The 25,845-nt window shown below is 47.1% G+C and overlaps 13 protein-coding genes across 13 annotated transcripts; 8 read left to right on the top strand and 5 right to left on the bottom strand.

Moving 5' to 3' along the window:
- Window positions 1–19: 19 nt before the first annotated feature.
- Window positions 20–1,243, top strand: I302_105675 (uncharacterized protein; the record flags this gene model as incomplete). Its single annotated transcript, XM_019191423.1, has 6 exons — window positions 20–113; window positions 185–373; window positions 444–482; window positions 549–802; window positions 891–1,134; window positions 1,227–1,243. The coding sequence occupies 6 exons, from the start codon at window positions 20–22 to the stop codon at window positions 1,241–1,243; spliced, it is 837 nt and encodes a 278-aa protein (XP_019046053.1).
- Window positions 1,244–1,454: 211 nt separating this feature from the next.
- I302_105674 (uncharacterized protein) lies at window positions 1,455–3,506 on the bottom strand (the record flags this gene model as incomplete). Its single annotated transcript, XM_019191422.1, has 3 exons — window positions 1,455–3,040; window positions 3,177–3,387; window positions 3,459–3,506. 3 exons carry the CDS (start codon window positions 3,504–3,506, stop codon window positions 1,455–1,457), a joined length of 1,845 nt encoding a protein of 614 aa, XP_019046052.1.
- A 784-nt stretch (window positions 3,507–4,290) lies between these two features.
- Window positions 4,291–7,356, bottom strand: I302_105673 (uncharacterized protein; the record flags this gene model as incomplete). Its single annotated transcript, XM_065870129.1, has 10 exons — window positions 4,291–4,398; window positions 4,492–4,679; window positions 4,779–4,921; window positions 4,976–5,137; window positions 5,206–5,333; window positions 5,402–5,454; window positions 5,526–5,543; window positions 5,608–5,645; window positions 5,720–6,256; window positions 6,341–7,356. 10 exons carry the CDS (start codon window positions 7,354–7,356, stop codon window positions 4,291–4,293), a joined length of 2,391 nt encoding a protein of 796 aa, XP_065726201.1.
- Window positions 7,357–7,974: 618 nt separating this feature from the next.
- Window positions 7,975–8,944, top strand: I302_105672 (uncharacterized protein; the record flags this gene model as incomplete). Its single annotated transcript, XM_019191420.1, has 2 exons — window positions 7,975–8,463; window positions 8,588–8,944. 2 exons carry the CDS (start codon window positions 7,975–7,977, stop codon window positions 8,942–8,944), a joined length of 846 nt encoding a protein of 281 aa, XP_019046050.1.
- Window positions 8,945–9,172: 228 nt separating this feature from the next.
- On the bottom strand, window positions 9,173–10,129 carry I302_105671 (uncharacterized protein; the record flags this gene model as incomplete). The annotated part of the gene is made up of 2 exons (XM_019191419.1): window positions 9,173–9,368; window positions 9,552–10,129. 2 exons carry the CDS (start codon window positions 10,127–10,129, stop codon window positions 9,173–9,175), a joined length of 774 nt encoding a protein of 257 aa, XP_019046049.1.
- Window positions 10,130–10,579: 450 nt separating this feature from the next.
- I302_105670 (uncharacterized protein) lies at window positions 10,580–12,131 on the top strand (the record flags this gene model as incomplete). Its single annotated transcript, XM_065870128.1, has 9 exons — window positions 10,580–10,613; window positions 10,759–10,862; window positions 10,960–11,065; window positions 11,153–11,240; window positions 11,333–11,400; window positions 11,464–11,567; window positions 11,652–11,662; window positions 11,740–11,960; window positions 12,046–12,131. 9 exons carry the CDS (start codon window positions 10,580–10,582, stop codon window positions 12,129–12,131), a joined length of 822 nt encoding a protein of 273 aa, XP_065726200.1.
- Window positions 12,132–12,750: 619 nt separating this feature from the next.
- Window positions 12,751–14,156, bottom strand: I302_105669 (uncharacterized protein; the record flags this gene model as incomplete). Its single annotated transcript, XM_019191417.1, has 7 exons — window positions 12,751–12,952; window positions 13,036–13,085; window positions 13,150–13,301; window positions 13,399–13,527; window positions 13,648–13,799; window positions 13,945–14,039; window positions 14,127–14,156. 7 exons carry the CDS (start codon window positions 14,154–14,156, stop codon window positions 12,751–12,753), a joined length of 810 nt encoding a protein of 269 aa, XP_019046047.1.
- A 567-nt stretch (window positions 14,157–14,723) lies between these two features.
- I302_105668 (uncharacterized protein) lies at window positions 14,724–15,839 on the top strand (the record flags this gene model as incomplete). The annotated part of the gene is made up of 5 exons (XM_019191416.1): window positions 14,724–14,858; window positions 14,942–15,004; window positions 15,088–15,227; window positions 15,397–15,542; window positions 15,715–15,839. 5 exons carry the CDS (start codon window positions 14,724–14,726, stop codon window positions 15,837–15,839), a joined length of 609 nt encoding a protein of 202 aa, XP_019046046.1.
- A 215-nt stretch (window positions 15,840–16,054) lies between these two features.
- I302_105667 (uncharacterized protein) lies at window positions 16,055–17,468 on the bottom strand (the record flags this gene model as incomplete). The annotated part of the gene is made up of 5 exons (XM_019191415.1): window positions 16,055–16,246; window positions 16,330–16,756; window positions 16,898–16,993; window positions 17,055–17,237; window positions 17,350–17,468. The coding sequence occupies 5 exons, from the start codon at window positions 17,466–17,468 to the stop codon at window positions 16,055–16,057; spliced, it is 1,017 nt and encodes a 338-aa protein (XP_019046045.1).
- Window positions 17,469–18,539: 1,071 nt separating this feature from the next.
- On the top strand, window positions 18,540–19,280 carry I302_105666 (uncharacterized protein; the record flags this gene model as incomplete). The annotated part of the gene is made up of 1 exon (XM_019191414.1): window positions 18,540–19,280. The coding sequence occupies one exon, from the start codon at window positions 18,540–18,542 to the stop codon at window positions 19,278–19,280; it is 741 nt and encodes a 246-aa protein (XP_019046044.1).
- Window positions 19,281–21,094: 1,814 nt separating this feature from the next.
- Window positions 21,095–21,868, top strand: I302_105665 (uncharacterized protein; the record flags this gene model as incomplete). Its single annotated transcript, XM_019191413.1, has 1 exon — window positions 21,095–21,868. The coding sequence occupies one exon, from the start codon at window positions 21,095–21,097 to the stop codon at window positions 21,866–21,868; it is 774 nt and encodes a 257-aa protein (XP_019046043.1).
- A 2,313-nt stretch (window positions 21,869–24,181) lies between these two features.
- On the top strand, window positions 24,182–24,856 carry I302_105664 (uncharacterized protein; the record flags this gene model as incomplete). The annotated part of the gene is made up of 1 exon (XM_019191412.1): window positions 24,182–24,856. The coding sequence occupies one exon, from the start codon at window positions 24,182–24,184 to the stop codon at window positions 24,854–24,856; it is 675 nt and encodes a 224-aa protein (XP_019046042.1).
- A 639-nt stretch (window positions 24,857–25,495) lies between these two features.
- Window positions 25,496–25,831, top strand: I302_105663 (uncharacterized protein; the record flags this gene model as incomplete). The annotated part of the gene is made up of 1 exon (XM_019191411.1): window positions 25,496–25,831. The coding sequence occupies one exon, from the start codon at window positions 25,496–25,498 to the stop codon at window positions 25,829–25,831; it is 336 nt and encodes a 111-aa protein (XP_019046041.1).
- Window positions 25,832–25,845: the final 14 nt, after the last annotated feature.

The following is a 25,845-nucleotide window of genomic DNA, read 5'->3' as shown; positions in this document are numbered from 1 at the left end:
GGTCGCAAAACCCACCAAAATGCCCGTCACGTTGGATTATAATGGTAAAACCGTATTCATAACCGGAGGTGGAAGGGGGATAGGTCTAGCAATCACAACAGCATTTGCGAGGGGTATGTTCCTCCATACTCATTTCACTCATGTACAAGGACCAACATCTGAAGTCTCTATGAATGGTTCATAGCCGGAGCAACAATCATCATTACCTATACTTCCAAAGACCCTAAAGAAGTGGTCAGCCAATTATCGGAAGAGTATAAAGTGCCCATTCATGTATATCACTGTCCCGGAGAGAACACCGAGAGAGTGAATGAGGTGATTGACCTGGCGAGCAGGGAGGTGGGAGAGGTGGATGTTGTCGTTCCCAATGCTGGTAAGATACACGTATCCTTGTTTGATGATTCGTGTAGCGCCTTTGAGTCAGCTGAAGTGAGACGATACAGGGGTCAGTCTCTGGAGGGATTGTGTAGATATGAGTGACTGTGAGTCGTTCTTACCTCCCTCTGTGGCAGAAGGCTGTTCTAATGCACAGTCTGTCGCGCAATCAGCCGAACTAGACTGGATAATGAAGACCAACCTCTACGCTCCCATGACGCTTTGCAGAGGATTCGCTCGACACTGGCTAGGCATGAGCACCGCCGTCAAATCATCAGAGGATCCTGGTAAACCACCTGTAGGGGAGAAACTCAACTTGAACAAGAGGATATTATGCGTATCCAGTATATCAGGTATAGTCAATATGAATCCTCAAAGACAGGTTGCGTATAACGTATCGAAAGCTGGATTGACGATGGCTTGTAAGGTGGGTCGAATTATCTTTCCTTCTTTTTTTCCCTTCACTGCTTTCTTACTTTTTGCTGAATTAAACTGATGTCTGTCTACCTGCCCAGTCCCTCGCAGGAGAATGGGCAAAATACGGCATAACTATCAACTCCATCTCTCCAGGATACGTAGCAACAGATATGATCAAAGATCCACCCCCTGGTGAAGGCAGGGAATGGGCAGATAAATGGAGGAAGGATACACCCGTGGATAGGTTCGCAGATGCCAGTGAGATTGGTCGGATGGTCGTGTTGATGTGTTCGAGCGAGAGTTCAAGCTTTATGACGGGACATGATTTGGTTATTGATGGTGGTGAGTGCGATGTTCATCATACATCCCTTGATCATTGTATAACTTCCTCAGAAGTGGTGAGAATGAATGCTGAGATATCGGTTTATAACCAGGTTTTACGACTTATTAGAGCAGAAGATCCTGTTAGACAGATACATTGATAGATGATCACCAGCTAGGCATTTAGGTGAAAAATGACCATGGAGCTACCGATCGTTTAAGTATGCTAAAGGTATGCTCCAGCTGCATACATCAAAGCCAATACACTGCTTTACATCCAGATATACTGATATCTAACAACTAACCAACCCCTCCCCCCCCCCCCCTCTCGGGTACCCATATCATCCCCTTTCTTCCACCCCCGAATCCCTCTTACTACCCCCATCGAAATTAACCGAGAACGTCGACTTCCCAAACCCAAGACTAGAATAACTATCACCCCACATCGACTGTCTATTCGCCTGTCCATACCCATTCCCCTCTTTGCTATTAACGCTCGACCCATCAATATCAACCTGAGTCTCCAGTACCTCGCCAATCTGACTCCTAACAGACTGTCTCGCATGCTGTAAGCTGAATCCGCTATTCGTGGAATTCCGAACGTTTGATAATCGTTTATTGAGTATCCCCGTACTTGGATTCACACCTACACCTAGTCCACCCAATCCCAAATCACCACTCGGGGTAGAATCTTCTGACCCTCTAACTCTATCTCTATCCAGCTCTGAACCGGGAACATGAAGTTGGGCCTCGTCATTGACATTCTCGTTGTCGTGGGTTGTCAGTGCAGGAACGACCCTCGCCTCTTTCTTCTGGTGATCGAAGCTCATTCGAATATTAGGTAGGGGTATAGGCGATATCCTCCAACTTTCAACTTTCCTGGGGTCTCTCTGGAGAGTTTCGATACTATCCCTATGACTCTCCACCAATTCAGGTCGGAATTGGAACGTCGACCTATAAGTATTTTGAGGTTCTCGTCCTCTTAGAGAGGGTACATCAAGAGTCTCAGCCTTGTGATAAGCTTTTTCAACTGGTTTGATCGATACCTGACTCTTCAAACTATCCCTCGCACCGGTACTCTTAATACTCTGGATTGAATTCCTGGCATCCTCCAATGTCAATCCGCTCAACCCGCTCTTCACCGAACTTCGATCCTTATCCTTATCATGGTGGGTCTTGGTACTTTTGGTGTCAAATCCGAGATTCAAATCTGGGAGAGGGATGGGCGAGATCCTCCATGATTCGATGCGCTTGTGATCCCTTCGCATAGACTCAAGATCATCATCCCTCTTCCAGCTCTTTACGGAGTTCCGCGCGCTTTCGAGAGTAGGTGAGATCGTCGTCGAGGATTTTTTGTTCCCCCCTCCGACCGGGTTGGAGAAGGAGAACCCGAACCCCCCACCAGCATTTGATGCGGTACTTTTAGCAGAATTTCGCGCACTGTCAAAGTGGAATTTCAAATCTGGAAGGGGCAACGAAGAGATCCTCCAAGGTTCCGAGGTATGTCGTTCGCTCTTCAGCGCAGACGTGGGAGTTAGGATACTTCCCTCTTCCTCTGTCTTGGCTGTACCAGGGGAGAAGGGGGAGAAGGGAGCTCTCTTGGTAAGCGATTCGATAGGTGTCGAATCGTGTTCTTCATCAAACCCTGCTGTGGAAGAGGGTTTACCATACTTTAGAAAATGATGTACGGGGATCTCGAACCCATCCATTTCATTTGGCTTTTTATGTCCCCTGTATTTGTGTACTGAGATGAACAGCAGGGCAAGCCATGAGAGGATGACTAGGAGATGGAAGAACGATAGGATTGAGAGAGCGAGTTTCTCATCGCATCGGAAGGGTTTGGTAGAGTATCCGAAGTAGCCTGGCTCGGCGGCTATGGAGGTGCAGATTTCTTCCTTGGTTGATAGGGCTGAGATTATGCCTAGGACTGGGAGGGGAGTTCAGAAGTATCAGTACTCATAAAGTACGTTTGGTTCCAGTTTCTTTGCCAGGACTTAGATGGGAACAAAAGTAATGGTTTACTGGAGCAAAGGGAGGGGAAAGAAACAAAGGTAACGACATACCGAGAAGTAATAACCCTTGAGCCAAAAGATACCCCACTTCCTTCCCCACCGTCAAAAATCCGTTGGAAGGCTCACGCAGTGCAATATAGATGCTCGTGGGGATGTATAGATCGACAGCTATGGCAGACATGAGAGAAGGGATGAAAGACCGTTTGGCGTATGTCAGACCGCCCAGGATGAGCAGGATTATACTGAATATGCCGTGTGTGGTCTGCCCCCATCTGATCAGTACGACAACGACAACGACTTAGTCGGAGCAGGGAGATGGGAAATGAAGCTTACCAGGAGGATGTATCGTAGGGTGCTTCTTGAGAGCGTGGATGAGAACATGATGCCTTTACGAGTGTAGTGATGAGATGGCGAGACTGTGAGGACGACGAGACGGAGAAGGAAAGTGATAAGGTGAGATGAGATGATGAAAATACATGATACCGCAACTTAGTCACTATATCGTATATCGCCATTGATAATCCATGAAGACATGACTTGCTTTGTCCTATCATCTTATTTAGTATGAAGGGCGACATTCATTGCTTTCTCCCCCTAATACCATCAAATAAAGCTAATTAACTCAATTACAATCTTTGGATCCTGTCCAACGAGATTATCGATTCCATTATTAACATTCTCATTCTCATGAGAAAAGAACAAAGAACTATTCTTCCCACCTCCTTTGTCCCCTAGCATTTTCCAAAGGTATCCTCGTAACCCACATTTGTCATTCCGTTGTTCCTCACTTTGAGATCTTCTCCGCACGGGGCGATTGACTTCGCTTTCTCACGTTGGAAGGATGATGGGGTTTTTTTATCGTATCGCATCTGACTTGCTCACTCGCTAGAGACGATTTACCAAATTATATCATCAAGTCATCCTTCCTCCCAACGCCATCTTGTTAGTATAAGCTACACTTGATCGTAGACTAGCGACTATCAGCCAAATGCATGCCCCTGTGATTTATCCTTTGTAAACAACAAGCAACTTACGACTGTATACGAGGGAGTACGATTAACGTCTGATCCCTAAGTTGTATCTGTATGACCCTCATCTGCACCAGAAGAAAACACAGTATCAAAGTAAATACATTAACCTTTACAGACATTCTATTTTATCCACCTCACACCAAATTATCAGCCCTCTCATATTCCCCCAATTTAAACTCCGACCCCAAAGCGATATTCTCAAGCAATTGCTGACCAACAATAGCGAACCTCGTCACTCGTAACTACCACCACCATACGCGTCAGTCATCGCCCCATAGCCCCATCCAAAAGATCATAACTAAAGGAACATGGAATGAGAAAACAGGTAAACTCACAAGCGATTCCAAAGCACTCTTGAATTCACTTTTCATCTCCTTCAACCTCACCAACACATCATGATTCTCTGTAGCCGTCAGACCAAATTTCCAAGGTGTTTTGGAGTTTTCCTCGATTCTTTCGATATATTTGATGACCAGTCTACCTAGGTGGAAGAACAGCAAACTCGATAGTAGACCTAATCCTTCTACATTATATGTATCCCAAACAGAAACAGAAAATCAGCCCATGGATATCACAGAAGCGCTCGTCAATCTGAATGAATTCTTGTGGGCAAATCACATACCCAATTCGGTATTCCCATTATTCTGCATAATCTTGACCACCTCCAAGACATTCCCAAGAGCCTCGATGGATCTCATGAAATGTTCCTTCTCTCCACCTTGAGGCGCATCGATCTCCTCTCGAGCATGGAGGAACGCCAATGTACTGCTCATACAATATCAGTACCGATAGTACCAGTAAGAGCTTAATCCCGCTCACGCATATAGAGTAACCCAAACTTGGTTCTTCCCTCCTCCATTGATAGAAATCACCGGGGTATTGCTCTGATCCACCGCGCCATAGGTTGCCATATAGCTTTTGGTGAGTCTGATCAGTCGGGCGGTGCGTTCTGTGGAGATGCTAGGTGGAGTATCGAATGACCTAGCAGTAATCAAGTATCACTCATAGATCAGCATAACTATTCGCCATATCATATGGTCAGAACTCACCTCTGAGCGAACAACATCAAGGACAAAGATTTCATCGCAGCAGTTTCGAGAGGATCTTTGGAAGCGTCCTCGGGAGCGGGAGAATTTATAAAGTCCAAAAGGGTTTTATCGTACAGTAACGATTCGTCCTGAAGTCAAAAACCATGAGCAAGCGTGAGACGAGATACTTCTTGGGGCTTGTTAGATCACAACGTACACTTTCATATTCAGCCCTAGGCCAAGGCGTGGTGATCTCTTCTTCATGGAATGCTATATTCACAGAAAATTCCGATAAGTCACAGCCGAACAGAAGATGTGCTTTGCGCCCCATAGCTACTCACACGAAGGCCATCTCCAACCTGCTGACCGTCAGGTTTGTGTCAGCATGAATTCTACCGACAGCAGCTGTACAAGATCACTAACCAATAGATCCACCTCTGTCAAGCATATAGGCGAACCAGCTGAACCGCACACACATACACCAAATTTAGCCTAACCCGTGAAAGATCTCAGATCGCTGTTGTAGTCCACTCACAACAAGTTGATCCTCTCACCCAGCTCTGCCCTATCTCTGGGGGGAGGCACGGACACAGCTTTACTGAACGCGAATCTACATTTCTTTTCCCTTTCCAGCCTTTCTCTATGCTCCGCATTCATGTACTTTTCAGGAGATACGAACATCTCTCCAACATGTCCTAGCTTATCTAGTCCAGCCGAACGGACCATCCCAATAGCCACGCAACATTCTATCCATCCCTCGAAATATTTCGATTCGAGGTAATACCAAAACGACCTCAAGCTGCACGCGGCGATCAGGTCAATCATCCTCGGATCGGAATTGGTGATTGCCAGATTGATGAGATTCTTACCGTGGGTCTGGATGAGGATGGGGATAGCAGGTGATTGGAGGGTTTTGGAAGGTGAGAGTGGTAAGAGGTATGGTATGAGGGCGAGTAACAGGGATGGATGGATGGGTCGATCGGTCTTATCTGATAGCCTGCGGAGGAGGGTGGTAGGGGACAGAGCTGCGTGGATGTCAGGGAGGGAAGGTGGAGTGACGTAGAGCTGGATTCTGTGTATGGTAGATGTGTCAGTCGAGGGCAATCCGTACGATTAGGCAGAAGAGCAAGAGGTAAGAGGTAGATATGACACGTACAGATGAGATACGATCTTTTCACCAATACTTTTCCCTGCACCCTCTTCACCACCAGTAGCAGTATGACTATGACCCCCAGTGATCGTCTTGAGGATCTCGGCCACTATCATCTCAGGTGAGAGACCATCCCACGACTCAGATTCCACACTCGTATCAGCAGCAGCAGCGTCCGCGAGCGTCATAAGGTCAGGCTCATCAATCTCGAAAGTCGACAAACTAGGGAAATTCTCAATCCCAACTCCCAATTCCGCTATCGTTGTGGTTCCTGCCTGTCCATTCAAATCCAAATTTTGCGTCTGCGTCTGCGATGATGTCGTAGAAAGGGGATTATCCAATCTCTTTTCCAACTCTTGCAATCTATCTTCCAGTACTCTAATCTTACTTCTCTGTTTCTTCTGTGAATAAACACACTCCTTGTTGATTTTCGTGCAGTTCGAACATGATGGTATTTCCGCTGAGCACTTGAGTTTCCGTTTCTTGCAATATTCGCAGGCTCCGCCTCTCGCTAGCATGTTGGCTCGAGAGGTTGCTTTACGCTTTTTGGGCGCTTCGCTAGTTTCACCTTGACCTGATTCGTGCCCGTCTCCAACATCATGATTGCCTTTATCTTGAGGTCGTAATGATGGATCAATGTTGGTGTTGACATTTTGATCCTTTTGATCAGATACTGTTTCCGAATCATTCAGCTGAGTTGGTGCAGGGAGAGCTTCCACAGTAGAAGCTAAGGTAGGTGTATATCCCACTTGAGTCGAATCCTGATGAGCGTCATTACTCTGTTCTTGTCCCCGTTGGTTCTCTTGATGATGGTGTTGATGAGATGGTCCAACGACATCCCCAAAGAGATGGGTAAGAGCAGCTTCGGTATCAGTCACGCCTACTCTGGATGGGTCCAGCTGAGACAGGAACGATCCATCATGATGAAAGGCGTTGTCATCGTCGGTAGAGGGTGGTGGTGGGGAGGGTTCCCTCATTGGTCCAAGGACTGAGTCGTACTTTGGGTTGTATGGTCTTGACATGGTGGCTATGTGGACGTCTTCGGTGGAGGGATGGCTGTGGAGAGAGTGATGAGGATGACGGAGGATGGATGTTCAACTCCGAGTATGACTAGGGTTGTTTGTAAGATAGAAGGGAGGTCAATGCGCATGTCCGCATGTCCGAGTAACCTGCTGGTGAGCTAGGTATTATTTTGTGAAACGATTTATTGGAATTTATCCCACATTAGGGAAGTATTACTCCGAGTGGCAAATCCAATAATCCAATGTCAGAGTGGAGGTTGATCAGTTGAATTGGGTGTGAATTGATGCTCGTGACCGGTGTCTCTCATATGCCGTACTGCTCAGTATACTACTACCACGCATACTACCCAAAATAGATCTCATTATTGATGACGAGTGGAGTTGATACAATAGTAGATGAATGGGACGACATCCAGATCAATTGATGCATGATCCGACTAATCTGATTGCATTGCATTCCATTCCTTACCATCACCATTAAAAGATAGGACAACATCAACATAAATCACCTGGAGAAACCACAACTGCCTATCACACACAGAACATATCATCGATCCAATCCAAAGGCATCACACCATCCAATAAGCCGATCATTCCTTCTCTCTCCTCGCCTCTACCATGTCCTTCCTCTCCCTTCCCCTACCTCTGCTCTTCCTGCCCTTCCTCCCCCTGGGCTTCGCAGCATCCGACAACAAATCCGAATGGGCACAAGCCGGCATTACCATCCCGACTTCCACAGTCATCTCCATCGGACTGGGTTTCCTAGCCTTCTCAGCATTTATACTCCTATTCCTCCTGTCCTTCCGACTCAATAGAATACGCAAGTTGGCCAAGCGGAACGGCGTACCATTCAAGACTCAGTGGAGGAATGAGGGCGGGACTTGGGGTTGGTTAACGAGTTTCGGGGATTCGGATGTTAATCATACTTCCCTGATAGGGGCTACAGGGAGGACGTTGGATTATAATAGGTATTTGTATAGGTTGTACATGGGGTTGGAAGGGGACGGGGCGGAGGAAAAGGATAAGGAGAAGGTTATACCGAGGATGTGGGATTGTGATTGGTTTTCTGGTGTGGGTGGAAATGAACAGAACGAGGTATTGGATCAGGTGAGTTGATCTTGTCTACGGTCCATCAATCTGCAGATTATATACTGTGCCCTTCTTATGCAGATCACACTTGTTATAACCAATGGGCAGCTGACCCATCACACTTGTCGTTGTATATGTATAGCCATTATCCGTTACCCCCTCTCCACTTATCATCAACCCCAGCAAAAGCGAAACACCACCCCCCCCAGCCCTAGATATCTGCGTCTTGATCGCCTTACCTAGTTCGCGTACGATCGTCCCAGATCAGATAGAAGACCTCCCCGAATTGATCATCGGATCAACCACCCTACTACCTACAATCTTAACAACCCCGTTGAACAGGGTCACCTCAAACACATCGGTCGATCAGGATAAGGATAAGAAGTTGGAGATCCAACAAATCGAGTACTCGCAATCGCAGGATAGGAAACGAGCAGAATGGAAGTTGGATGAGAGTAAGGGAAAAGGGTTCTGGTACATTGATGGATTGGGTGATTAAGCATCAACGAACGATTATGAATTTCATTTTCTTGATTTTGAGGGTGTTGTTTGTATCTCAGTCTTGGTGGTTATTTTTTGTTGTCCTGGGTGGGCGATAGGAGTTGTATAGATGTTCATACGATCATACTTGATGGTATATGTATAATGATAATACGAACCTACTGTTACCCTATCCTATCCGGATCCAAGGACAACTCTCTCCGTCCTTTCAGATTCTCTCCGAAGCTCAGCTCCACCAACCGGCCGCTCTCGTACGTATACCTTCCCAGTTATCCACCGCAGGTCTAACATCAAGGTAAAAGCTCATCTTCGACGCATCGTCCCCCAATCCCGATTTACCAGTATAGAAATCTATCACGTATCGTACCTGTGTGCCGCAGCGATCTATGAGCCAGTCGTGTCTGTCGAATGGGGGTGTGTAGCTGTAGTTTCCTCAAAAGTCAGCATGAGGTACATTTACGAAACGATACCGGTATCTGAAATGAGGCACAAAGCAGAGGATGAAACAATGTCAAATACGATATGTTAAAAAAGGGAAAAGATAACAAAGTCTTCGACAGCAATGAGAAAAAGAGAGAGAGAGAGAGCGCAGAGACAGAACCCACCCCAGCGCAGTCTTAATCCAAGCCTTAGGCGTCCGTTCCCTAGGCTTCCCCACAAAACTAATCAACCTGGGCCCACCACACCTCTCTGATCCCTCAATCTTACTCTCCCACATTAAAATCTCCTCCCACGCCTTCTCATTAACTGCATTATGTATAGGAACTACCGTCTTCATATCCCTAGCTTGGGGATTATGATTCTTCCTCAGCATCGCATTAAAGAATTGTTGTTCTGAGGGGTAGATCCACCTTCCTTCGCTGTCTTTCTGCAGTTCTGGGAGATTATGTCCCTCCCCTCCGTTCGGAGAAGAAGAGGAAGAAGAGGAGGGGGGAGGGGCACGAGGTATAGATGAGATTACTCTGTCTTGCGATAGTCCCCCTGATGAGGAGCTACCGGAAGCAGAAGTCGGATGGAATGGGTGTGGCGCATTGGGAGATGAGGATGATTGCGCGGCTAGCCAGGCTGAGCGGGTTGTGTGGTCCACTGGACATTTGTCGGCTGAGGGGGCAGAGGAGGAAGGTGAGGGGTCAATAGGTGTCGGGGTTGGTGGGGCTGCGGGGGATGAGGTGAATGGCCACATCGTTGGTCTCTCTGAATTTTTGAGGATGAGCAGTGGTAAGGATGGGTGTGAAGTCTTGGTGTGATCCAGCTATTACATGTGAGTCTATGGATGGAGATGGATGGTGAAATGACTAAGCGTAGCATCCCATTCGTTCGAAAAATCCAGAGGAGCTAGCAAGGAAAAGGGAACATGGAAATCGTAATGTCATTACAAACCACGTCACACTTAATTTGATTCCGCTAATCGACATTACAAAGCGATAAAGGAGATCATGCAGATGTCCGCGGTGGGATTGTCCACTTGACTTTCGGCAACGTCTGATGCTAAACGGGCGATTTCGTAGGCTTCCTCTCTCTTGTCAGATTGTAAGAATCGATATTCATCTTACTGCTCATATACTCAACATCACCACCAACCCTCTCAGCCTATCTCAGATCAGCGGACACATCAGGTAGATAGTGAATCAGAATGGCCTTCGCTCAGAACATCTCACGATTGATAGGTACGTTATCCTCACTTTCCTATCTTCTTTCTCTGCCCGATCGGCACAAATATGGCCACCTCAACTTTGAACTATCTTTCACCCTCATCCACAATGCCTTGTGATCTTACAAAGTACATATACTGAAGTAACAGTCACACAACAGTACCAATCGCCATCGGCGCTACCGTCGTTCAATCGTCCCTCTACGACGTCCCAGGTGGATACAGGGCAGTACTGTTCGATCGATTCAAAGGTGTTAGACCTGATGTAAGTGTGGTATCACCTCTGATGCTCCAGTGCAGCTGAAATGTACAGAGTGACTGGCTGTAAATAAGTTAGCTGATTCATATGATTACGCTTGTAGGCCTCAGGCGAAGGTACACACTTCCTTATACCGTGGTTACAAAAAGCCATTTTGTACGATGTGAGGATCAAACCTAGGAATATATCTACCACGACCGGATCGAAGGGTGAGTATATCCTCCCCTTTCTGAATTATTCTCGCGATTAATAGTCTCCGTAGAAGAGAGGTGACTGATATGACGGTTTGCTCGTAGATATGCAAATGGTCTCGTTGACTCTCAGAGTAATGTCAAGACCCGATATCAACCATTTACCCAAGATCTACCAAAACCTGGGATTAGAGTGAGTCGGGTTAGACCCACCACAGACATCTACCTTCTCTCCGTGTCCCATATTAAATTTATGATGCTGATGCTGATACCGCATCTTCACAGCTACGACGAGCGTGTACTTCCCTCGATCGGTAACGAAGTGCTCAAAGCTACTGTCGCTCAATTTGATGGTAAGTTGAATCTCTCAAGGTGTCCTCCTGAAAGGGTATAACTGACACAGCGTCAATGGGCAGCCTCTGAATTGATCACCAACCGAGAGATCGTCTCAGCTAGGATCAGGGATGATTTGTTGAACAGAGCAAAGGAGTTCAACATCCAATTGGAAGATGTTTCAATCGTGAGTTCCATCCCATTATAGATCATGTATAAGCCAACACATCATTTTGGATGATCACTGACAGATGCAATTTTGATCTCGTAGACACACATGACGTACGTAACCCTTCCTCCACCTTCTCCCTCCCATAGTTGGATCTCATTGACGAGGTTGACATGATACATATATACAGGTTCGGTAAAGAATTCACCACAGCAGTCGAGCAAAAGCAAATTGCCCAACAAGATGCCGAGCGAGCCAAGTTCGTCGTTGAAAAAGCCGAGCAAGAGAGACAAGCAGCAGTGATCAGAGCGGAGGGTGAAGCTGAAGCTGCTAATACTATTTCCAAGGCTATTAATAAGGCTGGTGATGCTTTCGTGCAGTTTAGGAAGATTGAAGCTTCGAGAGAGATTGGTGAGTTTCCTTTCCTTCTCGTATAATCTCATATGTCACTCTATCATCTTCTCGAGGGTGGTGCTGAATCCCTGCTTGAAAATAGCCGCCACGCTCTCTCAAAGTAAGAACGTAAGCTATGTTCCTGCCGCCGAGGGGAACTTGTTACTTCAAGTACCCCCTCAACAATAGGTGGTGGGCCACGTAGCAATGGAAAGAGCAGAAGTGAAAGATGGAAAAGTGGTGGGAGCAGATCGTCGTCTATCAAGGGAAATATGCGGTGGAAGGTCGATGTCGTTATCATGATTCGGGATTTACGACCGATGTCCGGTTGAAGTAGCAAATAATGATACCTCATATGCAACGAAGAAACTATGTTCACTCTTCCTTGACCAGCGAACAGTGGCCAGTCCATTTGCAATAACCTCTTGGAAGTTGTGTTCTCGTTGCATCATTGTCTGGCTCATCGATTGTGGATTAATCGAAGCTCAACCGCTCTACTCGTGACCTGTCACAGGACCTGAGCAGATTTTACGATTGAGCTTCTAAGCATCTGACAACACATTAACTGCTCTGCCATATCAAGTCAAATCAATCTCTACCTGTGCGACCATGAATCCCGTCATTCCAGCCCATCATATGTACATCAGAATACAGTAATCTCCACAATCGCACACTGCACGCGAGCATCGTCTCGTCTGAAAAACGTAATTACATCACACATCGTCTTTCATACTCATACTCATCATGTTATGAACATCCCTATCCAATTATTAATGAATGAATGTTTTCCCGCTCTCATCCCCACCACCTAAGCAGTAGCAGAAGCGGCAGCCTCCTCCTCCTTCTTCTCCTCTGCAGCAGGCTCAGGAGCATCAGCCTCAGACTTCTCAGCGATAGCTTGTTTCTTGAGTTCAGAGGCGAGTTCGTCAACTTCCTTGGATTCGGTTCCGGCAGGTTTCTCCTCTGTAGCGGTGGCGGGTTCATGGGTTGATGGAGCTTCGGTGGTGTCTCTGCGAGATGGTGTTTATATTATATCAGTATCAGGATGGTAGTCGAGATCGGCAGTCTGATTGGACATGGCACTGCGACTCACTCGGCCTTCTCCTCTTTGGGTTCCTCCTTCTCGGCAGCGGCGGAAGTTTCCTGCAAAACCAGTCAGATATGAGTTATACATCCCCTGATGGTGAGAAGGAGAGCAAAAACTAACGTTGACAGGTTCAACTTCCTTCTTCTCTACAGCAGCGGCGGGAGCAGCAGCGGTCTCCTCCTCCTTGGTCTCCTCGGCAGCGGGGGCGGAAGAGGTGGAACCTGCATTGGCAGTTTGAGCGTCCTCGAAAGCGGTCTTGAAGAGGTTTGCGTCTGTCCCAGTTGGATTAGCTGATTGATCTATACATATGGGGCGAGGGGTACGAATATCCGATAGATGGTGGCATAATTTGGGAGTCGTATTACTCACTCTCAGAGTTACCGAATCGAATAGCCAATGTCTCGGGAGAAGCTTCACCCTCAGCGTAATCGGCAGCTACGTTCCATACCCATGATCTGTCTGATCCGACATTTGGGGAGAGTTTCATGTCGGATGAGACTGTGAGTCGAAAGTGCGATATCAGACATGAGACTCAATATCGAAGGGACTGTGCCGGTGTGAGGAAGAGAGAGGGAGGAAATATGCGAGAGAAAGATGATATGAAACGATGAAACTCACTGATATGGTTAGCACAGACTTTCAAAGTCTTATCACGTCTCATGACCAATCTGATCTTCTTGCTTTCCTTGTGCTTGAGGAGCCTGACATCACCTGTACCTCTTTCCTTCCATTCGAGGGATTCTTTGGCGAATCGGAAGAGCTTTGCTCGCCTAGAAATATATCGCAGGTCAGCTCAGCCATCAAGCAGTGAAGGCAAACCCAACGAGATGGGAGAGATCGAAGCTTATGTCCAGACGACGATGCACATCTCATGGGACGGAATAGGCTGGCGCGAAGTAGAGAACCAAAACCCACATCTTGAAAAGAACCTCCTCATCTTCCTCGTGGGTCTTAGCTTCGACCTGTTCGGTGAGCTTGATAACTGGTTCGAAGTGGGGGTCGTGCTCCTCCTACAGCGTATACAACACCGACCTCAGCACGGGTGCAAACCAGCGTAGCAGACTATGTCTTTGATATGATAGCTTGACCCAACTCACAGCACCAACGGGTTCGGTAGGTTCAGCCATTATGTATTGATATTTAGCTGTTTAAGCAGAGCACAGATGTTGGTCAGCTGTCGAAATTTCTTCCTCCCTCCAATATAAAACAGATTTCCCCTGATATCTCGGGAGTCTTGATGGCTGCCTTCTTGACCAGAACGCCTACTCACTAGATGACGGGGAAGGTGTTGAAGTTGATTCTTATGAGATGAATAGCAGATAGAATCAAGGAGAAGCAATATGAGGTGTTGGATTGGATGGCAAACTGCTGCTACCACTCACTGACATGCAACAGCGTCAAAAACGCGTGCACCGACCATTCAGCTCCACTTTTTGCACGCCTAATCATCTCATCAAGTTGATTTCCCCGATGCCTAAATGCACGTCGGGTGCCACGTTGAAGACGGGTGTCATTATTCGTTCGTTGTAAGCCCAGCTATAATGGTAGATTTATATGATGCTGTTAGTAATTCACTATCACCTCTACGCCTACTCAGCCAACAACACCACAACGCATAACGTATACGACTTGCAGCAAAGCCGGAAACAGGAAACCCATTCATCAACACCAGCCAGCAGCAAGACCTGCTCAACATGATGCCCCGCCTGACGAATATCTTATACCTCTTCCTACTGGTCCTTCCTTTCACCTTCACCCTCGCTCATAGGATAGAGATAGATCCAGGAGAGAAAGAATGTTACTTTGAGAGTCTCCAGCCGAAAGATAGGGTGAGTGGTCTCTTCGTACCTAGGGTATTATCCGAAGAAATGGTCACAGTATTTCTTTGAGAGGCTAATGCATATCCGCACAGATGACAATAACGTACGAAGTAGGAGGATCAACGGGAGGAGGACATCTAGATATAGACTTCTATGTGAGCTCCCTCCACCCTTTCTGTCCAGCTGGCATGTAAAGCACGACGGTATCGTTGAACTGAGCTGAAAGAACGTAAAATAGGTGACCGACCCACAAGGCAAAACGATCTACACGCACCACAAGAAACCCCAGGGATCATTCTCCATGTCGGCAGATAGGAATGGCAAGTTCACTTATTGCTTTAGTAATGAGATGAGCAGCTATGCTAGGAAGGTGTTGAGGTGAGTCATTATGATCGGTTGGATATGCTATCATTTTGCGTCGGAAAAAATAGATCGCGTCATCATGCTGGTCATGATCCGTTGCCTGTTATCACTCAACTTGCCCATACTCATAGTACAAATGTTGATCGGTGCAAGATGCTAACCTTCTGTCTCTACATCTACGCAGTTTCAACGTACATGGTCAATTATACTTGGGCGACCAAGAACAAATAGCCCCTGTAGAACAGGAAGTACGAGACTTGAGTTCTGGTTTACAGTTGGTCAAGGACGAACAGGCTTATCTGGTAGTTAGGGAGAGGGTACATCGTAACAGTGAGTAGACCTCATCAGATTTTATCATGATTACAACACATCACATCCGAGATGGTTTTGTCGCTCTATATTCGCCGTTCAACTTGTCCCGTACTCCTCTCTCATCGAGGAGATTCAGATCAATCTCTCCTCGTGGTCTGGTCAGTCTCATCAACTAACTTCCTTGCCCCAGCATGCGAATCGACCAACTCCCGAGTGAAGTGGTGGGCCATCGTCCAAACCGTCATCCTATTCAGTCTGTGCGCTTGGAACGTACATTACTTGAAAAGCTGGTTCGAGGTCAAGAGAGTGTTATGATGTCTTTAAATGCACAAATGGAAAATCACGAATTATACGAATATCAGCGATGCATGATTCCATTTCAATATACAAATTCCCCCACATCAACTGTCCAAGCTTATATACAACCAATATTTCCTCAAGTTATTCCTCGGTGCAGCGAGACTTTGCTCGTGCAGGTATCATTTGACCTACTTCATCTGCTCAGATGGAGTCAGCTTAGCCGACTTTCATTAACTTATAATATTAAGCGAAAATCTCACCAAAGACTCCATCAACGCTGCGTTGTATCTCGTACCTACCACGGGATTTCTATCCAAGATCTTGAAAATCTCTTTCATCTCTTCTTCGGTGAGCTTGACACTGGCTGCAGCGTTATTCTCAATCACTCTTTTAGGGTTCCTAGTTCCCGGCAGAGGAAGTATCTTCAACCCGAAAAACTATCAGCGTTCTGCTCTCCTCACAATTGTTCAAATGACGATGACAAAGGTGATAAGACATTACTCACCACAGGACTATAACCATTCAAAACCCCAAGAATCAAATCCGATAACCCCCTCCCATACCTCTTCGCCAAATCCCTCAGCTCATTGACCAATCTCAAATTACTCTCCAGATTCTCCTGTTGAAATCTAGGTAAATGACTTCTCCAATCCCCTTCCCCCACGCTTGTCTGACCGGACAGAAGACCGTGTCCAAATGGCGAATATCCAATGATGGTTATACCTAGCTCCTCGGCGGTCTTGATGTTCTGTACGATATTGGGATCAAGAAGGGTTTGAAGGGATACTTCAATTTCGTTGGAGATTACTAGGTTGGGGGCTATGGAATGGGCGAGACGCATGGACGAGGCGGAGGTTTCCGATAGGCCGATGTGTTTGAAGAAGCCTTCTGAGTGGAGTTGGACGAGGTTGTGGATGGTCTCTTCGAAGGGTCTGTGACCATCGAAGAGGAAGCAGGTCAGCTTGTAATTATCCCTGAGTAGCGGACTACAGTATACCTGCACATCAATTGACGTGGGTATTATATGAAGACCCTCGAGCTGAAGGATGTTGGTTGAATGGAGGCGAACTAACCTATCCCCCGGTACTCTGGCACAACCAAATATATCAATCTTCTTCCCGCCCAACAAACTCTTAGCAGTAATGAGTTGATTTCGCAGATGGTCGATACTGGTAACATCCCGAAGTAAGCCCGATTCAGACATTCCTTCTTAGGTACAACATCACTCACTCTCCTGAGTATTCCAGAAGGGAACCCGCGTTCCCACCTTTGACCCCTAGTACAGCTTTATCCCTGTACTGAGGGTACTTTTTGAAGAACCGCCCGAGCAGCTTGAGATTGGCTGTTCCGTCGTCGGGTGGACCATAGAACATTGCTGAGTTTAGGTGGGTCGCTCCTCCGTCGAGTGAGGTTCTAGCTCGCATCAATCAGGTTAGCAAATACATACATCGTTCCCTCCTTTCTCGGATCATCCCCCAGAGGGGGTAAGGACCCTGCGATCAAAGTAGAGAGGAACAGGACTCACTTGATAACTTCAAATGCCACATCGTCTCCCACATATTCCTCAGGATTCAACGTCAAGCCCATCAATCCCAGACCCATTCGGATCGTGGGTTTCCCAGCGAAGAGCATAGTCTCTGACATGATGTATGATGGAGCTGTGTACGACGAACGATCCTCGAAGCGCCAAATGTGTATTTATGTGATTGGGGTGGGCGTGTATGTTGATATGTCATGCGTGAGAGGAATACATCCATCTCGTCTTCTCACTCAATCTTTATATACCTATGGGAATACATCAATCGCAAGGTACGGATCGCCGACTAAGGATTACAATGACTACAATCACCCTTCCACTGAGATCATTGTGGACACCCTCCACCTCTGGGTTCGGTGCCCGACACCTCCACTTTCTCGAGCGAGTCTCTAAGAGATGACCGTCGGTCTGGGTCTGGCTTTCCTCCTGCCTCAGGTTGGTCAGGTTGGGGCTGACCTGATCCCCTGCACCACGTCTGAGCCAAACCAGATTGAATGCAAGGATATGAGCACTGACCGAGACGAAATGCAGAATCATACTGCAATATGATGCGATGATGGGCAAACTATATGAAGTCCCGTGTATGGTTTGTCTTTGCGCTGCTTCCTCATCATACCTTCTTCCAGCGAGACTGCCTATCTACCAATATCCCTTCTTGTCCTTTGTATTTTAGCCACTTTTGTGCTGCTTCAAAACGTCTTTCGCATTAGAGGTATGATCACCCAATCTAAGCTTCCAAGTAGTATACGTAGACCTCGACGTCATCTCAGCTTTTGTTCACAGAAGGGTATATGTCCTCGTACACACCGGAAGGCCGCAGTGCCCAAACCTACAAGGGATGACGAAGACTTCGATTCCTTGGGAGAAAGTCTGGACTCACCATTTACCATCCATTGTCATTGTGTCGATGGTGAGGATTGCCATCCTTTGCTCATAAGAGTCCTCAATGTCTGGACTCACTTCATCTCGAGTCGACTGACAACACTCGGGAGTCAATGCGGCGCCCGGCTCTCCACTATAAAACAGGCATTAAAGCAGACGGCCTCATCACTAGAATCTGTGACAACGCATCCGATTGTTACACTCTTGACCAGCCCGTCTTACCATTGTTGACCCGCATTGCTCATCGCTCTCGCTGATCCATCAAGGCATTATCATAAACCGTTATTTAGCTCAACATGAACACGCGGCCACTCCTTCCCACTGTTCAAGAAGGATCACGGATGAATGGTCCCAATCACACGCCGGTTGAGGCAGCTGCGTCCAGAAACGCCGAGTCGGCAACGTCTGCTTGGAGACAGACGACTGATTCTGCTAGGCACTGCGGAAACCAATTGAACCATTGTTTTTCACGAGTGGAGTCGTTGAGGGTAGACGACTCTGAATCTTTGTCAGAAGAGCAAATGAAAACCATTTTATCCATTCAAGAGTACTTGAGGTCTTATGAAGGAAGTCTCCAAGAAGCTGGTTTATCCTGGAGCCAATTGAGCAAGGCGCAGCAGCTTCAACGCATTTCCGAGTCCCCCGAACAGATTGACAATGGAGCAGCACCGAATCGGATGAAACTTCGCAAATTGTTGGTTCAAAACGCCCTATCGTGGGTAGATGCATCTCAAAGGACGATCGACCAAAGCATCGAGACTTGGGAGAACTCCCGAAAAGTCATGGAGGCTCGTTTCCCGGGTGGAGAACCATCAGATTCGCTGATGGAGCTTTTGATTGCAAGCGAGCGCGACCGATCCATGATTCAGAAGGCAATGAATGTATCTCGCCTAGGCCTGCAAACACTAGAGAGGTCTGATGAAACAGGTCTCACTCCTCGCAGGGAGGCTTTCCAACATAATCTCCGGAGAATCGACGAGGCATCTCGGGCATGGCAAGAAGCTTTCAACAAAGCCCATATTGGCAGAATCGAATAGGACTTGAGATGCTCGGATCCACATGGTTGGTCTAGGGGCTATCACACTTTCATACTGTATCTCACGTCCAATCGCTTCGCTATACATGCATTATATACACATATTCAGTTTTCTAGAGATTCACACTGTCAATGGGCGGTAGACCTCCTCTCAAACGCCCAAGATAAGGCTCAATCTTTCGTGGACAGAAACACCCAGCACAAAACATACACCAACGCGCGTGTGAGAGTACTGCAAAATGTCGACAAGAATGGCTGAACAACAGCAGAGAGATATCGGACAATAAGTCAAGCTTGCTCCTCCTAGAAGAGTATACGGAGTGTAGTGGACTGGCAGTCTATTATCAGCACAAAAGACAAGAATTGTACCGTGTCGCATGAGAGGCATAAAGCACTGAGCACTCGTCTCACCCCAGCACGGGCATTTTTTGAAGACCTGCAGGGCGACCGCCAATCAGCTGGAAGCTAGAGATGCTGAAAGATGCACGTTTCGCCGTAGGGTAACGTTGATTTGGGTAGCATAGGACGGAGGACTGTGGTAATAGATACATTTTCATCATTTATGGAAGAGCTCAGGTTTATCCAGGAAGTGCCCCATATTCATTTGTGATTTAAGGGAATGGGAGCATGAACATTGGTAAGTTAGGCGTCGGACATTGAGCAAGACCTGCATTCTTCGGCTCAGCTGGGTATTAGTCATACATCGAATTGGGTCAATCATTAGCTGTTCCGCTTTTTCACCCCCTCAACCGACACCTCTGAGGTCCAAACAACGGCTTCAAGCGAGCTAAGACGAGACTCTACAGCACCAGGGGTCAGGAAAGAATAATTCACTTAGGAAAGTCTCAAACGCCACGACATCAGTGCTTTACATGATGATCCATGCTTTATGCAGCTAGATCTCTTCAAAAAGGATCGTGCTGGTCATATAGCAAAAGATCCGCTCAGTATAAACTCATCCCATGCAGACCACATTCAACTGCTTTATACCCTATCGTTTGACCACCCGCTGATAGAGTGATGTGGCGTAACGAGCTGAACCCCAGCGATGAATCACGTTTGATATTGCTGAAAGACCAGCCTGCCCGATTCCTATCCTTTGTCGTTCGACTGAGCGGCCTCACCTCCCTGCACTGCCTAATGGCTCTTCTCACTCGGCTACAACATACTCAAGTGTTACGCGTGTCTTTGCGTTTTGTCCAACGGGGGTGAAGAACAAAGGTTTTCTTGAGAAGTCTCTGTAAAGCAGTGAGGAGTAATGTGTTCGAGAGATCATGTCATACTTGATCAAAAAGGATGACATTTCCTGTGTGGTCTGGACTGGCCGGCAATGGCGGAGAAGTCTAGAATTCTTCCCCAATGCCTTCGATAAGCTCACCCATGCTTGAGCCGTCAGTTTGCTACTCGATATTTCATCTATAAAAAGATAAATCTCATTTGCATGTAATTTCTGATTGTGACACCAACTCTCATTTCACCAATACGATCTTTCAGGTGAGTCTCATGTCATAAACATCAGAACAGCCAGCCGCTTTACTGCAATCTCGTTGCTCAAATTTTCTTCATGTCCTTATCACAGCATGCCAAGACTCAATCAGACCACCCATCATTCAGAAGAGCTAGAATAGGCCACACTCAGTCCTGAACAACAGTCAGAAAGCGAAGCCTCACCCTGGATCAAAACGACCCAAGCGGTACGGGATTACGCCGGACAGTTGAGTCAGTACAGGGGTTAGTATCGAGTCATTGAAGTGGAACTTACCAGATCAAATTAAAGAAAGGCTTCGAATGATTCAGGTGTTGGACAGCGAAAATATGTTTAAGGTTTATGACCACTGTTTAGATGCACTCACTTCTGAGGCATATGATGTGCCCGCCACGAAGAAAGAGAGGAGCGAAAGTGGGGACTGGACAAACCTCAACAAAGCGCTGAATGACGCTCGTGAACGATCAAAACAATCCTGGCTATCTTTGAGAAATTGCATCCCATCGATGATAAATAGGAATTTCGAGAATATCAAGAATGCCACGAACTGCATGAGCACGTTGAGCACACTAAGTACACCTGACGAATTGTCAAAAGATAGACGCAGAATTCTGATCCTGGGCGACTTCAACAGTTGGTGCTTCAAAAAGGCCGAACGCCTTTACACGCGTTGTTCTTCGGAAAAGGAGAGGAGAATTCAAGCGGACGATGCGCTTTGGCAAGATCGGATGGCTGAGGTGAGACAAGCATGTACCGAATGGCATTTTCTCTCCGCGGAGGCCAGACACGAAAGTTTTGACTTCGCCATACCGCTTCTAACGGACGCAGTGACTAAGACGCAGAACTTCGTGAACAAGTCATCTTCGCGTCCTGCTTCAGGGAGTGTCACAGCGAAATCTGAACGAAATGAGTGGATTGAGAGCCGGAATAGTATCAAGGCCAATGAGGAGCTCCTGTTCGTATTGAGCAACGCAGCAGATCATGGGTATCAAGCAGAAACCATCCGCGTCAAATGGGAAGATTGGAAACGTTTCGATAAACTTGCTGATGACGTTGATGGACCAAAGAGAGCTGATCCCTCAAGCGTTGGTGAGCAGGATTAGCGCAAGAGCTTCCGAGTGCTTTGGGCGAAATGGCAACGAGACATCTGTGGAGTAACTGGCAGTGAGGCATAGAGAAGTAATGTGTAGTAATGAGAATCAGTTATAGCTAATCAATGAGTTAACATCAAGTCTAGCTTCACCGGACTTGCCCTTTCGATTACTCACTGTGATACGTTTGCTTGATATCCAGCCTTAAGAAGTGGCAACTTTCACTAGCTTTCCGTCACAGCTTCTTGGCAGTGCTACTCGCCGTGCACCCGGTGTCATATATGGCAGACGGAAAGCGCTGAAGGCAGCTGGTTTCTGCTGAGCAATGCTTGCAATTTCCTTTGAGCGCGGCTGTAAACTGCCCTTCCTATTTTCGTATATCTGTGACAGAATTTGTGCGCTAAATGTATCATCCATTGTGCAGTGAATAGCGGTCATTTCACTCCACGTAAAGCAACATGTTCAGAAGGGTCACTCCAGGAATGCATAGCGTGCAGAAATGGCTTCCATTGCCTTATGGAGAAGAAGCATGAGTTCGACTATGAATGGACATTAAACGTTAAGCGAACAAAATCTGCTCGGGCTTGTTGGTGAGAGAAGGGATGGACCACCATGGCACATAGTTCCGGCTAACATGGAAAGAGGTGCGGCTTTATCTGTTGCTGGCTCAGATTTCGGAGTCGAACTTCTAGCGCTATCGCGAAGCACAGCAGCTGAAAGTCCTGCCGTCTTGGCTTGTCCATGGCATTCCGCCAAATCTGGAGCTTTCCACATTTCATTTTTCCAGTTCCACAGGCATCCCCTTGAAGTAACACAGTACATTCATACACCCGGAGAGTATCTTGACCTCGTTTTGTATTACTGATGATGAGATGATCTCTTCAGACTGTACGAATCAAGGGCAGCCGGCGATGGAGGACATTACAGTATCATACAGAGATCCGAAAAGGGAAGGGGTGAGAGAGCGAGAAGGTTGTGCGTGTCCAGATTCAGATACCTAGGGTTTTGTATTTTCAGGATTCATGCTCTGCTTGAATTGACTGTAGCTTCTCGTACTGTCGACTCCTGTTGCCTGAAGCGACAATGAAAGGAGGTCAACGACATTTCTATAGTAACATTTCTATGTTGTCAGATTTGACGATGGCGTTCACTTTCTTTCAACATGGCGTCTTTCTATACACAAAGGTCTGCAAGCACGCAATCGCAACCAAAGCTTCTTGAGTCCAGACTTGCAATGGGAAATAATAGCTGGCCCTAGACAAATCGCATACTGGACGGTTTGGAACGCGACATCGCCCACAGGCATCGCTCTTTGGGAAATGACTAGTTAGACAAGTGGTTGCTGGCGAAAACCAGATAACTTTGCTTTCCTTTTCTTTTGAAGTGGCTTCCAACAAGCAGGACTGTGTGATGTGCCAACTCTAGGGTCGTGTATACATCAAACGCTTGAATGGGTCATATTCTATGACGTCGACTATCGATGCATCGAGGAGAACATCAAGAAAGGAGAAGAGAATCATGCCCCCAAAAGTCAGGGGTTCATGGTCATACTGTATATCATTCGCTAAGCTGTTCAATGGTTGGCTTCTATCATCAGAGGATAGACATGGTGGGATTACCCCTCTTCTCATCCATAAGAACTGACAGCAATAACATCAATTCGCGGTGATTTGACTTCGCCACCCCCTCGGCTACAGTACCACTGAATTTCCCACCAGTCATAAGTTAACATACATAGGTACTGTAACTGCCTTCCACTGCCCTTTGTAGGTGCTTCAGGACTTTGATGCTGAGTCTTAGGAATGAACGTGCCTAGAGCTGACTCGCCACCTTCGCACACGCAGGTCAAGCTCGCACACGCAGGTCAAGCTCGCTCACAGGTACACGATTGACCTTATTTTAAGCAGGCTGAGATGGAAACTTCGTCGACAACGCCATCTCCACTGCATCCGTGGAAGTTGGATGCATCGAACGCCTTCGTGAGCAGCATTGAAGAGCTGGAGGACAATATCTCATACCTGAGTGCATGGCCAGAGCGCAACAAAGACCTCGTGAACACATCCCGGGGCATAGCTTTAAGCGAGCCTCAGACTACAGCCTGGACGGTTATACAGTATTGTGCTCTCCAACATCTGTGATTCTTCCCTATCCAAGGCGAGGCAGGCGTGCTCGACTTTAGGAGAACCGGAAGGTCTGAAAGACAGGATCGACTCCGATCTCAAGTCTTTAGACACCGCAAGAGACGATGCGAGAAAGCTCTTCGCGAAAGATTCACAGTTGTGGATCGCGAAGGCGGCGGTGACAGTGCTCCACAACATCCTCAGCATGAAAGCTGCCACACTCAAGCTGGACACAGAACCACCCCAACAGCTTGATATCGCGCAAATGGCAACTTTCGCAGACTCAAGTAACGAGGTGTCCAAGGGCGAAGTTGCTTTCAAACGCGCCATCCAAGTTCTCGATCTGTGTACCCCTGACATCGGCGGCGAAGACGCAGAGTCGACCGATCCTGAAATAAAACTAGTCCGTGATGCACTCAGAGAAAGGTCCGAAGAGTCTCAAGCAAAGTTAGCGGCATTTATCGGATCTGATCGCCGAATGTCTGATCAAACCCTATCTGACCTGCGTGTATACGAGGAAGTGCACCACACGAAACAGTCATTGACCGAAAGCATGGAAGCTGTTCGAAGGGATTGGTACCCGAAGGTTGCCAACATTCTCAATAAGTATAGACGTATGGGAGAAGAGCTCCTCGGAAAGGCAATCACCAATGGCGAAAGGTTCGTGACCAGCTCCAATGCCGCTTCGGACACCATGACCCTGAAGGCACATCAAGATAGATGGCAGGATAGTTATAATGCTGTCGTAGAAAAGACCCGAGAGATCGCCCGCCTAATTCAGATGTCATGTTCTGCACATCCATCTCTTGGTTCGGATTCAGTGGCCGAACAAAACCTTGAGCTGTTCGAGGTCATAAAAAAGGCGAAAGAAGCTCAATGAGTATACGACCGTGTCAATGTCATACGTCTTTCAGGGTCCAGTTGACGACATGATGCGGTCCAACTTTAGAAGCGTCCTTTGGCTGGGTTAAGCATGATGAAATGGGGTGTGATAGATATTCGTGGTAAATGCATGTGCTGTGCTATGCTTTGGGCCTTGCGATAATCAATCGAAGCGCTCATGCCTCCACCGAGCGAGGGCAGAACAAATAGGTCAGTCCAAGACTCCGAGTGTCAATATTCCAGATATACAGGACTCAGCTAATTCATGCCACTCTTTTTTTACTCGAACATGTCGCCGTAGTACTCTAAAAGACGTGTGACTTCCGCCGGACGACTGCAACTGAGCTGGTGTGTTCAAATGACAAATCTGCTCCTTTCGCCCATGAGCCCATGAGATCCTTACAAGACATGAAACCTTACAAAGCACAAAGGTCAGTCAGTCATACTCTTCCGAAGCCCTACCACCAATTGTATGCAAAGATACTTATAAGACATAGTCAAGTTGCTCAGCACAGCATCTTTCTTTCTTTCTTCTCTGTGTTATATCGATCGCCACCCCATCTGCTCCCACAGCCAGCTAACCAACCAATCAACCCCATTTTGAATCTCCCTCACAATGGATTCCAAGCCTCTCAGCATGTCCGAACACTCCAACAAAGCAACGAGCCAATGCCCATCAAACGACATCTCCGAGAAGCCAAGAGATCTGTCCGGAGACAGTCATTATCATTTGTCCGGCTCTTTGTCAGAAAAATACGGTTCCCTCCTCCTTGTCAGACCCAGCCCCTCGAAGGATGATTACGAAGAAGACCTGAGAGAGATCTCTCCCACCTACGATTCTGTACGTACCCCTCGTATCGGTCAAGGGAAAGAAGACTCCTCAAGCAAGGAGGGAAAGGACCCCTCCACGGCATGTGGAGATACAACAAAACAGACCGCTACTGACTCCGGCCCGAAAGCTGGTGAGGCATGAGCATGTCTGATCTC

This window comes from Kwoniella bestiolae, chromosome 4 (assembly GCF_000512585.2).
Source record: "Kwoniella bestiolae CBS 10118 chromosome 4, complete sequence".
NCBI classification, from domain to species: Eukaryota; Fungi; Basidiomycota; class Tremellomycetes; order Tremellales; family Cryptococcaceae; genus Kwoniella; species Kwoniella bestiolae.
Note: the sequence above shows the minus strand (reverse complement) of the source record. Positions and strands in the feature narration are given on the sequence as shown.